Source organism: Dromiciops gliroides, chromosome 2 (genome assembly GCF_019393635.1).
Source record: "Dromiciops gliroides isolate mDroGli1 chromosome 2, mDroGli1.pri, whole genome shotgun sequence".
NCBI classification, from domain to species: Eukaryota; Metazoa; Chordata; class Mammalia; order Microbiotheria; family Microbiotheriidae; genus Dromiciops; species Dromiciops gliroides.
In genome coordinates, this window is record NC_057862.1 from 8852044 (window position 1) to 8868393 (window position 16350).

Below are 16350 nucleotides of genomic sequence, written 5' to 3' on the forward strand. Positions count from 1 at the left end.
ATTAATTTCTGTGGGCCAGGAGGCCCACCTTTTCCTGAGCAGGTTCCCAGTTCAATATCTTAAGTCCCAGACCCATGATCAGCCTGGATCTCCCTATAGTGATCCCCAGAACTCGGCCAACAGCTTCAAGGGTGGATGTAGCTAAAACCACATCCCTGCCGGCCTGCCATCTCGCAAGGAGGATCTTCCAACTTTGCCCGGCTATTCCTGCTAGTGCGTTCTTCCCAGAGACAGCCTTTGGTGAGAACTTCTCAAGGAGAGAAGACTGGCCCCACAGCTCCCATGAATCACCACAGCCAGCTCCAAATGCTGATTCCGACAGCTTCTAGTTGGATGACCTTGGACAAATCCAGTCACCTCTAGGAACCTCAGCTTATTTTGGCACAAAACAGGGACACTCCTCAGAATGGGGGTACTTTTGATGTCGCTAAGCTAAGCATGATGAGGACATATGTTTATAACTCTGAAAGGGCACTGCTGTTGCTATCATGCCGTCACTGTCCGTATGAAATGAAGCTAGGATACTGGCTGATTCAATCCTATAACAGAGTTGGGGGCCAGCCTCGGCCCCCTGCTTTAAGCATGCCACGGACCCAATCTTGAAGGTGACTCTTGCCATGAGGGACCTTGGGGAGGAGGGCATCACTAGTAATAGCCATGCTCTGGCATCCTTCCTCATCAACCCACGGTGCCCACTGTCACCCGCTCAGATGCGATGGATTCATTACCTGTCCTAGCAGAAGGTCAACTGCTGGGAAACGTGGTATGGGAGGATGAAAAATGCTGATAGCCCAGGGAAGGAAAGGCCATAACTCAGAGGAACAATGGCCTGAGCGACAGCCGCCACTTTCCAAGAGGGATGAAAAAGGAAGCGGGACATGATGAACCAGAGAGACACCTGCAAGCACACGGGTGCACACACACATGCGAGCGGGGGATGAGGACAGTAAAGAGGAGCAGGGTGTCTCACTATCATGACCCAACTGCTCCAAACGGTCTGGGGGTCTCCCACCAGGGCTGGGTCAGTATCGTTGGCTATTCACATCTGACATCATTCTGGCGAACACGAGGCTCAGACAGGAAGAGACCCAGCATGGGGGAGTGGGAAGAAGGCTGCGCTTGGGCACCAAGTCCCCAGGTGTCTAACGGGCTGGTTACCCTGGGTAAGTCCTCTAGGATCTGCTTATCTCCTTTTTCTGTAAAGTGAGCCATGAGAATCCAATGAGATGATCAGTGCAAACCCCAAAGGGCTACGTGAACCTTAGTTACTATCAAGGGCCACTCCCCTCTGTAAAGTTAGGGACCCCGTCTAAACTCATCAGTAATAAAGTCGTATCCAGCTCGAACTCCTGAAGGCCTCACAAGGTAAACCCACGCTCTGGCCTCTTTCCATCTACCGTTCCACGCAGCCCAACCCAACTGCCCCAAACCCTTAGAATCTTGGGCTTAAGGGGTCATCACAGTCAAGGAATCCTGAGCCCGTCTGGGTCCCCTCAGGGAAGTCTCCCACATTCCCTCTGGGAAACATGAACAAGCAAAGGCCAATTTTTAATAAATTTCATTTAATTTTAACAATTAAGAAATTATTTTATTTTCATAAATCGATTAATTTTTAAAGGGCACGCCGCCATTCACCCACCTTGTCCCTTGTGGTTAACTTCTTTGGCTGCGATCACTTTGTTTATAACAGTCTGCAGGAAATCATTCTCCCCCGCCACCCTGGATGAAAAACGGGATGAGAGGTTCAGCTGCTTGTGTCGAATGACGTCGTCCAAAGCTAGCCTGGAAGGTGCGCGGGACGACCAACAGCACGGGAGACAAAGGGGCACAGAGAACCACAAGTCACCATAACAAGGGGACACGAGAGATCGTCATCATGGAGTTGTGACAGAGAGCCGGTTATTAGTCAACGCAGGACAAAGGGGCAGGCAGAGAAGCAACAAGAAAGACACAGGAAGATCATTGATCAGGACGATTCTCCACTGCCCAAGAGAGGCAAAGCCAATTAGGCGGCACTCTTACCCTAGAAAACACACACACACACACACACACACACACACCACACACACGAAGTGTGGCGGACCACAGCTACCGGCAGATGACGGCAGCAGCCCACAAGAGCGCTGTGTTAACCACCAGCTGCTTGGCAGGAAAGAATGAGATTTCACAGAAACTCAAGGGTGATTTTTGCAACTTGAATCATCTCTAGACACACTTTAAGTAGCAGAGAACACATGATTTGGAAGAAAGAACACACTGGAGACAAACCTTCAACACAGAAATGCTTCTTCTATACCATAGCTACAAGATAGCTGCCTATATGTGTAGGCAAAGATGATCAGCTAGGAGGCATCAGGGTCACCTATGAGCACATGCTTACTCTGGGTGAAAACAGGAGAGTGGCCTCAGTTATAAACAATAAAGAAAGTTTACAAATGTCACTTAAGTCTCCCACATCAACCCTGCCAAGGGCAGTGAACTGGACTGATATTTGGGAGCAAGTGAATGAATGGATACAAAAAAGCAACATGTGAACAGAGAAAAGAGGGGGAAAATCTGCCATGTTTTATGGGGGAGAATGACCCTGACACCCGTCAAGGGGTGGGAGGGTGGAGCTATGCCCCTCAGGCCATGATGTCACCTTTGTGAAGAATGCTACAATTTGTTACAATTGACTATAAGCAAAGAGAAAGAAATCCGTGGTGCATCCTTCCTGAAATCTCTTCCATAGGGCAATCAATCAGTTTTAATGGATTAAAAAGTAGTTTCATTAGCATGGGCTCTAAGCCTTCCACAAAGACCCGGGTGGACAACTTGTTTTACTATTAAACTCATGTTAAGCTTTTATGTGCAGTGCTGTATTATTTACCAGGCACGGGGGGAAGGAGTCACAAATTACGCTAAAGATTTAACATCCAACGATGTAAAAATGGGACACTTGGCTAAAGAGATTGTGGTAAACTGGACCATTAGGTAAGTGCTTAATAGAGTCTATCATCTTCCTTGAAACTGAGTTAGTCTGAAATTAATCATCAGCCTTCCCAACAATAACACTTCCCTTTTTTAGCCTGAGTTTCTCTAACTAATCTGGTTTGCTGATAAATTATTTCAGTTTAATATTATAATAAGTCACTGTCAAGTCATCAATGGACTCAGTAGAATAGTGCCACAACACCATTAAAGAAAATGAAAATATTTCCACGTTTTAATTTTATAGAAATATTATTTCTCATCCTGTTGCCTGCTCATTGTGTGGGATAATCCCCTCCCATATACAAAATTCCCAAAGTGTCGGGGCAGCTAGGTGGCTCAGTGGATAAAGCACTGGCCCTGGATTCAGGAGGCCCTGAGTTCAAATCCAGCCTCAAACACTTGACACTTACTACCTGTGTGACCCTGGGCAAGTCACTTAACCCTCACTGCCCCACAAAAAAAAAATTCCCAGAGTGTCTTCTCAGTTGTATTCCCCTTTATCACTTTCCACTAGGTGCTGTTCCTAAAAACACATACCTGTGACACGTCCAAAAGAATGGCTTTCTGCCCTAAATAGATGGGCTAATGACACAGATGAGTTATGAATTATGTTACAAATGGCTTTTTTCCCTTGGTTCTTAATTCCAAACATAAGCCTCTCCTCTCTGAAAAGCACAGAATCACAGGTCCCAGAGAGTCTGAAGGTAGCCCTCACCAAACATCATCTAGGCCTACCTTCCTACCTGCCAAACTGGCAGGGTATTCTTGTCTCCATTGCACAGATGACGTAAAGGAAGCCAAAAGAGAACCAATGATTTGCCCAAGGACTCCCAGCTCTTTAAGCACTGACATGAAGACAGGCATTCCTCCCCAGTGGAATGTTCTTCCCATTGCTCCATATAAGTTCCCAGGAGATCCAATTACCAGAGGGCACAAGCCTCAAATTACTCAAGTAATTAGGACCAGGTGTCTGCCTGGTAGAACTTAGAAAATCAAGGGTCAATAGTCAGGAACAGATGTTTTCAATAAAGCCTGGCCCAATGAACCCTCATCCTCAGTTCCAGGGTATACCAATCGCGAAGGCATCATGTAGTTGCTAAGTCAACGGCTGCCAGCCCAGCTTTCTCTTCCTGTCCTCGGTGGAGAACGAGGTGTGCTGACCTCTGAAGGCTCCCAGCAAAGGCCACTGCTGGGGTGCCCTTCCATGGTCCACTCTCCACATTCCTTTTTTGAATTGTTCCCACAGAATTTATCAACAAATCACTCTTCAGTTCCCATCACTATTGACTCAAAGCTCTCTAAGGATTCCACGCTGCCCTTTGTTTCCCCCAAGGAACTGCGAGGTACCAACAGACTAGTAAAGAAGGCAGGTAAAGGGGCAGCTAGGTGGCGCAGTGGATGGAGTGCCGGCCCTGGAGTCAGGAGTACCCGGGTTCAGATCCGGCCTCAGACACTTAACACTTACTAGCTGTGTGACCCTGGGCAAGTCACTTGGCCCCAATTGCCTCACCAAAAAAAAAAAAAAGAAGGCAGGTAAAGACCCCCTGAAGAACATGGAGCATTGAGGGGGTAATTACGCACCACCCAGAAAGCTTTGGCACTTAACAAAATAATGCACCACATAGAGAGGCCCTTGATATATAGTGGCCAGCTGGATTATTTTATAAGGAGAGAACTAAACTTCTATTTGGAATCATTTGATTTCAAAAAATTACATTTACACAACATTTGTTGGAAAACATTAATCATATACATTGAGATACAACTATGTCTAGGATGAAAGGCAAGGCCCCCAGGTGACACTGTCTCCATTAAGTTAGGTAAAAAGCATAGATATGAGAGGACAACACTCTGTAGCACCTATGAATGAATGAATGAATGAACGAACGAATGAATGAATGAATGAACATTTATTAAGACTGTGGTCTGGGTCAGGCCCTATGCTAAGCCCTGAAGATACAAAACAAAAACTAGGCTATTTATATCCTCTATATAAAAGAACACATTAATATTTGATGGAAAACCATCTAAGGCAAAGATGGACAAATTGACCTATTTTACTATTAGGTGACTGGTTTTGTAAATTGCTTTCTGGAGATAACCTGAAGAGTCACGCAATCAACAGCTCCCTCCCACATCACGCTGCCACGGGCTGTCCTAGTACCATACTTACGGCTGAAATGGGATGAAATGCTGCTTATCCTCATCGTCTACTCTCCCATTGATTACATCTGTGACATCCATCACTACAACAAAACAGAGGGAAGGGCCACTTTAATATTTAATTACTATTTGTTTGTTAAGTTAGTCAGCTGGTTCTGAGCCGCCCAGATTTCCTTCACCAAATCTAAGAGAAACTTTATGTCTGACTTAGGACACTCAAATTGAGATGTTTTCCATTCCAAGCCAAGATAATTTAAAGATAATAACAACAACAATAACAATTAACATTAACAAAGTATCTTAAGGTTTGCCAAGTAACTGGCGTCCCAAGGGTGTTCCAAAAGTCTTAGTGAAGTTTTAGATTTTAAGAAGTGCTCTTAAAACTTTTAGCCTTAAATAGTTTAGGATTCCACTGAGCCCTTTGGGAAACATTGTGTTCTCTCGTGTGCTGCTCACACAAAGCCTGTGAGATGGATGCCAACAGTCTCTGGAGGTTTCTGAAAATAATAAACCAGGCAACTGAGAGGACCTTGTTGAGCAGGTCGGAGCCTCATCCTTTTCAGGGGGGGTCACTTAATCAGTGGTTTTGATTACTCCTGGGCTCTACACAGCTCTCTGGTTTCCCATGAATGGTAGCGCCTCTCCCCACAGTCCATCCCTTTGACACAGCTGACTCCTGCTAAGACCTGGCAGGAGGCCTGCTCATGCTCACATCCGTATGTCTCGTACCTACATCTCTCATCAGAGCATCTGTAAGGCTCACTGCACCACCTAGCCCAATGCCTAATGAGAGGTCAACTGAAGGTCATTCTCTGGTCCCAACATAGAACATCTCTCTTGATTCTTGCCCTTCCCAGAAGCCCTGAACTGAAATTTGGCCAGCAAGCAAGACCTGAAATAAATCTGAACTAGATTAAGCAGAAATGGGTTATTTACATAATCTGTTATTCATGAACAGTTTTTCTCCAAAGTTTTTAGTGCAGAACTTTGCTCCAAACTTGACTTTTTCTCCAAAAGTCAAACATCATATGTTGATGCAACAGACTACTCGGCTGCCATTTCCATTGGGGTTTCCCTAAGATTTGTTCTCCCTTTAGGTGTGGGCACATACTTGGAATTGTTGGCAAAAACTGGAGGACCTGTTCATTCTGCCCTAAGAGAAAACTATGTGGCCCTCCCATGGTCCAAACTCATCCAACAAGATCCTGGTATCACCAGATTCAAAATATTTTCCAATTCATTTACATAATCAGCTTCAAAGTATCTGGCAGAGCAAGACTGAAGGGAGTTCTAATCTCAGACACTTTAAGGAGCTACGCTAACTCTACATAGGACCCCAAAGGTTGCTTTCGACCTGAAAAATTAAATTATGAGAATAATAGCTGACATTCAAACAAATAGATGCATAGATCTATATAAATGCCCATGTATATATAGATACAGATATGTACGTGTGCATATATTTATGTAAATATATGGGTATTTATATAAATGTCAGATATGTCTATGTATCTCAAAAATATCAAGTACACACACATACATAAGCATACAAATGCATATACACACATATATAAGCACATACATATCATACACACACATGCATATGTAGCATACACACATACATAAGCATACAAATGCATATATACACATATATAAGCACATACATATCACACACACGCATATGTAGCATACACACATACACAAGCATACAAATGCATACATACACACATATATAAGCACATACATATCATACACACACACGCATATGTAGCATACACACATACATAAGCATACAAATGCATATACACATATATGTAAGCACATACATATCACACACACGCATATGTAGCATACACATACACAAGCATACAAATGCATATACACACATATGTAAGCACATGCATATCTCACACACACATGTATAGCATACACACATACATAAGCATACAAATGCATATACACACATATGTAAGCACATACATATCATACACACATATGTAGCATATACACATACACAAGCATACAAATGCATATACACACATATGTAAGCACATACATATCATACACACACGCATATGTAGCATGCGCACATACATAAGCATACAAATGCATATACACACATATGTAAGCACCTACATATCATACACGCACACACACATATGTAGCATACACACATACACAAGCATACAAATGCATATACACATATGTAAGCACATACATATCACACACACGCACACACACACACACACACACACACACACACACGCACATGTATATGGCTTTGGCCCAATGATGTGAAGGAACTAGAATCTGAACCCAGGTCCTTCTGATACTGACGCTAACCCTTTATGCCTCACACCGAACTGCTCCACAGTACCTAACATAGCTAATTATTTCGGCCTCTCTTCCTCCAATCCCTCCTAATCTTCCCCAAGCCCTGTTAATTCTAGTGCCTCCCTCTGCTGATTAGTCCTCTGTATCCTGTATGTAGCTTGTGGACACTGGTTGCATGTTGTCTGCCAATGACTGTAAGCTCCTTGAAGGCAGGGACTGTCTTTTGCCTCTTTGTGTGCTCCCAGAGCTTAGCGCGGGGCCTGGCACAGAGTAGGCACAAAAGTTTATTAGTTGATTATTGAGTTGGTTTTCACAGCTATCCTGTGTGGGAGGTGCTATCAGCATCCCCGCTTGACACAGGAAGTCACTGAGGCTCAGAGAAGTCAACTCATATGACTCCTCCTTGTATGGAATCTATAGAACAAAGGTCTATATGGAATAATATAGAGAGAATAAAGCTCTATACAGAATATATGGAATAAAACTCTACACGGAATGAATGTATAGAATAAGGGTCTACATGGAATAAAGGTCTAAGCAGAAAATGTGACAAGATATGCAGGCTGCAGAAGAGAAGCCCCGTGCACTTCTGACACACGGCAATAGCTCAGTTGTCTGGCACCAAGAAAACACTCAGGGAGCTTCGAAGTCTCTGAAGAGAACAGAAAGCTACAGTCTGGAGATTCTAAGGATTCCGAGTCCCAGCTATGGGCCTGAAGCCTCCAGATAAATAAGAGCTTCAAAAGTCCACCCATGGGACTCCTCCCAGGCCAGCAAACCCAATTTCTGAAGCTTCCCCCCGTGACACCTTGGTCAAGTCACCCTACATTCAGGGCCCTCAGTTTCCTTCTCTGCAAAATGGGAGGTTGGACTAAAAGACCTCTAAGTCCCCACATAGTTCTAGATCTAGAAAGATTAGGGTTTTACTTCTAGACTCATTCTGGACTTGGCCTCAAAGATCAGAAATAACGTGGGCCAAAATGTTGTCCACAAAGCCTGGACAAAGGGAAGGTCTGTGACTTCCCTAAGCTCGGGAGCTCCCTCCCCTAACAGATCCAGACTCAACACTGACATCGATCAACCCAGTAATCAAGCATTTCTTAGGCCCCTTCTAGGGCTATGCCAGACACAAAGACAGAAATGAGACAGCCCTGCCCTCAGAGGGCTTATATTCTTCTGGGAGGATACAAATGGATGGAAATGAGAAGTAAATATAGGGAGAGGAAAGGGCTGGGCCAGCAATTTCAATGCTATTGGGGACCCCTCCCCCATGAGGAAGCTTCCCCGACCAAAGCAGGTCGACACCTCCTCTACAGCTTAGAGAGCTGCCCAGGGCACTAGGAGGTTAAATGACTTGGCCAGGGTCACACAGTCAGGGTGAATCAGAGGCAGGCCAGCCCTCCTCCCTGCCCCAGGATGCTTTCATATACAGGAAGTATGAAAAACACACAGTGATTAGAGGAGGGGGACAGACAACAATCAGGAATGGAAGTGGTTTTAGGGAAGACTCAGCAGGAGCTAAGGATTCTGGGAAGGAGAGCATTCTGGGGATCACAGATTCAGAGCCAGAAGGGCCCTTAGATAGAGGCTGTCAGACCCCCTCACTATACAGCCTGAAGCATCAGGCCCAGGTGAAGTGATGAGATTTCTCCAATATGACCCAGCTAGTCAGGGTCTAAAGCAGGCTTTCTCCTCATGTCTCCCTGGCCCCAAGCCCTCTATCCAATGGACCACCTGATTCCAGGCCTAGGAGACAGGCAGGGAAAAGGCAGAGAAGGAGTTGAGCTGCCATGCACCAGGAACATCAAGGGACCATTCTGGCTGGAGGATAGAGGGCATGCGAGGGAGAAAGATGAGTGTAATCAACAGGGAAATGTTGGCTCTGGGCACATGGAAGGCTACATGAAAGACAAGAAGGCCCTGAACTGGGGTGACTGGGGTGTAAGTAGAGAGAAGAGAACAGAGAGGAGAGATGGTCGGAAGGCAGAGCCACCAAGGTATGAGAACCGACTAACTACTGGAAGTGAGGGAGAAGGAGGAGCTGAGGATGGCACCGTGACTGCAAAGCTGGGTGACCGTAAGGATGACTTATCCAACAGACACAGGAGAGTCTAGAACTGGGGTGACTGGGGTGTAAGTAGAGAGAAGAGAACAGAGAGGAGAGATGGTCAGAAGGCAGAGCCACCAAGGTATGAGAACCGACTAACTACTGGAAGTGAGGGAGAAGGAGGAGCTGAGGATGGCACCGTGACTGCAAAGCTGGGTGACCGTGAGGGCGACTTATCCAACAGACACAGGAGAGTCTAGAAGAGGGGCAGGTTTGGAGAGAAAGATAAGGGGCTTGTCTGGGGCCACCTTGAGGTTGAGGTGGTTATGGGACATCCAGGGAGACAAATCTAACAGCTGGAACTCTGGAGAGAGACTAGAAATCCATATCCCTTCATGGGGGAATGGGGGGTCACCGGGGAGAGCCATCGATTAAACCCATCTGAGTAGATGAGATCACCGAGAAAGAATACAGAAAGAGAAGAAGAGTGAGGAAGAGCCCTGGGGATTCTCCCCAGCTAAAGAGTGTGATGTCAATGATGATTCAGCCAAGAAGACTCAAAAGAAGCCGTGAGAGAGGTAGGAGAAACACCGTGGAAATCTACAGAGGACGCGGTATCTGGGGAGAGCCTAGTCATCGGGGGCCAATACAGAGAGAAGACAAGAAGGAAGACCACTGCATAATGACCACTGATGCAGCCATAAAATCTGAACTCAGGCTCAGGATTCTGAAGTGACTTGCTCAGGGTCACACAACCGGTGTGTGCCACAGGCAGGATGCCAGCCCAGGTTCCTGCCTCTAAGACCAACACTCTGTCCATTGGGCTGTTGGTAGATCAACCTTTTAATACAAAGGCTAAGGGCTAAAGGAATTTATTCAGTCCCAAGACCCAACAGTGTTAACTGCAGGGACTCCTCTGCCCAGGGGGTCTTCTGTTCCATGGTGAGAATTCTGCTGACTAGACCATGGCTGGACACCATGATGTCAGTAAACAAAAACACATGCATGGGTGTTACTGCGTGTGTGCTCTCTTGCTCTCCCTCCCTCTCCCTCTCCCTCTCTCTCTCTCTCGCTCGCTCTCGCTCTCTCTCTTGCTCTCTCTTTCCTAGATTCCAGAAATCAGGGAGAATGAGCTATCTGCATTCATTCTGCAGCCTGTTTTACCAGCTAAACCCTCTCCACACCCCTCTCTCTTTATAAAGACTATCATAGAAACTGGCCACAAATAAAAACAATCTATTTCTCCTTGACTACTTTTGCTGAGGCACCTTGTCTACAGTGAATAATTTAAACTTCTTTCTGTGGCCTCCATATATTCACCATTCAATCAACCACTGACACCCGACTACTCAAACCTTGCTACTAACCTGATTTCCCACAGGCTGAAAATCTAGGCCAGTGTCTTCCCTGGGATGGATATGATCAACTTTAAAAATCAAAAGGGTGATTTAGGTTTCAAATCTCCCAAACCTGAACACCAAGTGTGAGGGGCAAACATTCAACCCTACTGAAAAGCCTCAAATGATTTCATCCTTTCGTCAGAAAGGCCAGAGAACCCCAAACTGCCCATTGTCCAATATTCAATATCAAAGTTCTTATTTCCATGGGATTCTGACAATGGGAGACCACTGAAAAGGGGGACAAAAATCATACCCGCGACGCCGAAAGGTCGCCGTAAGCCGGAGGTGAGCTTGCGGGTATGGTTGTCGCGAAGCTCCATCCGGCCGACCCTGACGATTTGGCAGACGAAACTAATCTTCTCCCTTTTCAGATCTTTGCTGCCAAGGTCCTGCAGAGATGAATTTCCATAAATTATTCTGGAGAACCATTATTCAAGTGAGTTTCAATTGCAATGGTCAACTAAAAAGATGGATCCCTGTTCTTTTCCCCTCACTACTCCTAGCATCGGAATAAGTTATTCACACAAGGATCACACCAAAGTATCAGGGGAAGAATAATCCATTCCTATTGGGCAGAGAAGATACACCTTCGAAAGACTGGCTCAAATGTCCCTTCAGAGGGTTTTCTTTGCTCTCCAGATGAGAATCATGGTAATTCTGAGAAACCTCATTAGAACTGGTAATGTAATAATTAGCACAAGACTCTCCCACTTCTAACCCCAACCCCAGATTCTGGACATCTTTTAGGGGAGGGGAGAGTGAATGTGAAGGACTAATCAGGTTAGAACAGAGGATTAAATCTTATGAAAGACACAGATATACTTACAGTGAATACTGCTCGTAAATTATGTAATCTGTCTATGTCTTTGGGTAACCCTGAACTTGACCAACGGACCAGATAGTTTTCACTAGGAAAAAAAAAAAGAAAAGCAAATTAATTTCCATCATTGAATGTGGGATCAAAACAATATTTCAGGGGCAGCTAAGTGGCGCAGTGGATAGAGAACCCAACCCTGGATTCAGGAGGACCTGAGCTCAAATCCAGCCTCAGACACTTGACACTTACTAGCTGCGTGACCCTGGGCAAGTCACTTAACCCCAAATGCCTCACCAAAAAACAAAACAAAACAAAACAAAAAAATACCCCAACAATATTTCATAGCAACTTGCCCATCACAAATCAAGTTGACAGTAGGTACTGAGCTGCATGTGTTTCCAAATACCAATGAAATGGTGTCAAAATACCAAGTCAACAGTTCTTTTCAATAAAAAACACAAAATGAAGAAGGGCAAAGACATTATGGCCCGAGAAGTTGCAAGGACTCACTTGAGCTCTCCCAGATTCCCCTCAAAACAACTTTAAATAATGCCTCAAAACAAATTCTGGAGAGGCAAAACCCACAAAAGGATGGGGGTGAAACAATTTTCCAGCCCAAGGCAACTTGAAAGGTCAGCAGGGAAGGTCTGTTGCACCAGGGTGAGACCACTCTCAGTCAACTCTCAGTTCAGTCAACCATAGCTAAAAGAGCTCAAAAAGGATTTTTAAATCAAATAAGAGAGGTAAAGGAAAAATTGGGGGAAAAAATGTGAGTGATGCAAGAAAATCATTTTTTAAAAAAAGATCAACAGCTTGGTAAAAAGAGGCACAAAAAATGCTAATGAAAATAATATGTTAAAAAATAAAGTAGACCAAATGATGAAAGAGGCACAAAAATCTACTGTAAAGAAGAGCTCCTTAAAAAATTGAAAAGGCCGCATGGAAAAAGATATACAAAAATTAGCTGATGAGAGGAACTCCTTATTATTGCTATAATTATCAATTATTATTTTAAGATCCTAGGATAAATGAAAAATGGCTACCATGGGCAAGGTGGTAAATGATGTCCTAAAACCAGGCCTAAAACCAGGCCTAAAATCAAAGAAACTGTTACTATTATGATCACCTTCATATTCAAAATTCCATGGGAATGGGTTGACATTCATTTCATCCCCATCCCCATCAAACTGTTCACTCCTAGAGGGGCCCCAAAGAGATCCTCAGTGAGTCAACAGGGAACTAGAACCCTCAATAATCCCATTTCTTTGCAAAAAGCCACCATTTTATCCATTAGGACAAGTTGGCCAAACATCAAATGCAAAAGAACAATTGATTCTAGGACTGTGACTTGTCAGGAGATTCTTTCTATCTACATTCCATTGAAGGGAAGATGGAAAGAATTAGATAAGAAAAAGCATTCACATCTAAATGATCTTTTAAATGTGTTGGCTTTCAAGCAGAAATCCAAGTTTTCAAAGTTTAAAAAGAACTTTCTGACAAGCCTGCATAGCCCCTGGGGCACAGTGCTGAGAGTCAGGGAGACAGAGCCCACATACTGACTCACACATACTAGCTGTGTGAGCCTAGGCGAGCCAGTTAACTTCTCTAAGCCTCAGTGTCCTTACCTGTAAAAGGAGGGGATTGGTTCCTACTAGCTCTCAGCCTACAAACCTACAAACATTTAGTCACACATAGTGCTTTAGCATTCAAAAGTGCCTTCCCCATAACGGCTCTTTCTCCATAACTGCTCTTTGGTTTGTTGAACAGCATGCCTATTAGCCCCATACACGGATGAGAACATGAAGTCACAAAGAGACTGAGTGATTTATTCAGGGTCACACTGCTAGTAATTAATGATCAGAGTTGGGATGTGAATCTGGTTCTTCCCTAATTTCAAGTGTAAAGTGCTATCCACTATACCACACAGCCTTCACCAAGGCAGGGCCCAGCACAAAAAGTGATCTCCCTCTGTAGGTGGGGTGTTCCCTCCTTCCCAGATGATAAGAATGGTGTGGTGCCCTTAGTCTGGAAGAGTGCACTGAGATTCAATCAAGGTCTAACAGCAACATAATAGAATTGTCTGGATTTGTCTCCACATCGACATCTTCCTTAATGTTTATCGGTGAATATTTTCCCAGGCCCTGGTGAAAACAGTGTAATGGGGGTTCTCTATAGACTGCAGACCCCATGCACAACCAAGATGGTGGCCAGGGAGAGTCACCCACCTGATGAACTTGGATTCCACAGGATCGTACAGAGACATAAGCACCTCCGCATCTTCTCCAATCTTGCAAACAACATTCTTCAAATTGACCAATAAAGCAAATGAGGGCGTGGCGGCAAACTTGGCTTGTCTGTTGATATCGATGTTTTGCCTCTGAGACTAACATGGAGGACAGAAGGGGAAGAGAGTTAGATGAGCAATCCATCCCCAAAGCTCCCAAATTAAGCAAAGAGAGGGCAGAAAGGACGTAGTCCATGGAACCACCATTCATTCAGTAACAACAAGGGCAAATATTTCATCATTTACACTGAACGTGTCTTGTGAAGAACACAAATCCTTCAAAGAGTCACTCATGGATTCAACCAACTCTCTACATACAAGGTTTCAAGGTGGGGTAGTGGACAGAGCTCTGGACCTAGTCATGATGACCAGAGTCCAAACCCTGCCTCAGACACTCACTAACTGTGTTAAGCTGGGCAAGTCAACATGATGGGCCTCGATTTCCTCTCTGTAAAAAGAGAGGGTTAGACTCAGCGACTTCTAAGGTCCCTTGTAGATCTAAACCTCTCATCCCAGGATATGGTGCTAGGTATAGTGGGGGATATAAAGAGGCGGAGAGGTCTACTCGTACCACCTTTTTTTTTTTTAAATATGGGGGGAAAGCATCTGAACCAAATGTGAGGAAACTCCCAGTGTGGACAATCCCTCCACTGAGGCCATGGATCACCAACTCCACAGCAGTTTATAATGTCTGGGGCCCCGCTGGGACAATGAAAAGCTAAATGACTTGTCTATGGTCATCCAGCCAGTATGTGTCCTGAGACAGGGCTCAAACCCAAGTCATCCTGACTCTACCTTCCATTCACTACACCACACTGAGTCTCCTAGAACTGATCCAGGAAGAAAATGGGAGGCACGACTATCCCAGTCTGATAATGGGACGAATCACAAGTCCCACACAGAGCCCACAGGCCCCGCCTTTCCTCCCTGCTTCTCTCTCAACTTTCACTAAGCCACAGGACAAGGTTTGTCACCAGCCACCTTCCATGATGGGTTTTTTCTTCCCCCCACTTTAAATCCCAGAGTACATTAATCACTCAATTGGACACAAATCATTGTGTGAGAAGCTCCCCAATGGTTCCTTCTGAGACAACCCTGACACTCATCAGGAAAATGACAGCTCCCTAGAGGAAGTCACCCCTTCCCCTTCATGGGGAGGGACAACTTACCTTTTCTTCTCGAAGTCTTTCTTCTACTTGCTTGGAGGCGATTTCATGAGCTCGGAAGAGGCTTATAGTACTGGTCTGTTCTGGGTCTAATATGTTTCCGTCTTCATCACGGACAACCAGATCCAAATCCAGAACTCTACAACAAGAAGAATTCACTGACACATCCTAAAGACGTTATTTAGTTGGAATCCTGTCCTGGGACCAGGCGTGGGACAAGCGGCACCACCAGAGAAATCTGCCGGGCTCCGCAGACCCAGAACTTGTTTCTTTGAACAGTTTTTCATTAACTTGAAATACATCCCGTTCTTTAAAAAAAAAAGAAAATCCAGCCTAACCCTCAATATCATCTCAATAAACACTTTCCCCCTGCAAGGAAGCACATCAGACCCACCAGACTCTATTTTAAAAGTCATTATAAAGAAGATGAAATATCTGTCTCCGCTCTCCATGGAAAGGCAGGGGTCTCGGCCTGCAGAAGCTCTACCGGCTTCATTACTTTTTCTTAAGTGTTTGGCTTTGTGATAAGGAAGGCTTTGAGTATATCAGTGCAAGACCTCGACACAAAAACTGAAGGCACCCACCAGAATACATAAGAAGTTAGAAAAACATTTTAAAACGTCTCTAGATAAACAAGCCCAGGGAAGAATGAGCCAGCCTGGGAGTCCAGAAGACTGACTTCAGTCCTGACTCTGACACCAAAATTTGCTCCTCGTACTATGATCTAAATTTACCAATGGCAGAGAAAGCACCAACCTGCATTAGCAGAAAGTCAATGCTAGGAGCTCCCTCCCTACCCTCATGAAATCACAGATTTGGTTCAAAAATCAGAATTAAGAAAAAGCAGTAAGAAAATAACAAATTAAAGCCCAAGGTGGTCACAGAATACTATTCTTTAGACCCAGAAATTTAACGTTGGTTATTTCTTTGGAGGGGGGAGGGAGTGGAGAGAGAAAATAGAACACACACACACACAGATCAATAGAAAGTAGCCAACAACCACTTCAGTGGAAGGATGGGAGTCTGAGGGGTCCAGCTCCTGAGTAGAAGGACCTGGGTTCTGTTTAGTGTCTTGGAGAGGTCACTTTTCTCTCCCTGGGCCGCAGTTTCCTCTTCTGTATAATGGGCCTCTAAGGTCCCTTCTAGCTCCAGGTCTGGGATTCTGT

General features: G+C 44.8%; 1 protein-coding gene across 2 annotated transcripts in view; it reads right to left on the minus strand.

Moving 5' to 3' along the window:
* Positions 1–16350, minus strand: part of DOCK1 (dedicator of cytokinesis 1) — a 586118-nt gene that overhangs the window by 486672 nt on the left and 83096 nt on the right. The window contains exons 7-12 of one of the 2 annotated variants that reach the window (XM_043984307.1): positions 15188–15323; positions 13960–14117; positions 11744–11825; positions 11171–11306; positions 5147–5219; positions 1640–1719 (exon numbers count right to left, since the gene is read on the minus strand). In XM_043984307.1, the coding sequence (XP_043840242.1) occupies positions 1640–1719; positions 5147–5219; positions 11171–11306; positions 11744–11825; positions 13960–14117; positions 15188–15323 (665 nt within the window). Of the gene's footprint in view, positions 1–1639; positions 1783–5146; positions 5220–11170; positions 11307–11743; positions 11826–13959; positions 14118–15187; positions 15324–16350 lie in introns of both variants that reach the window. The other variant, XM_043984306.1, reaches the window with a different exon arrangement.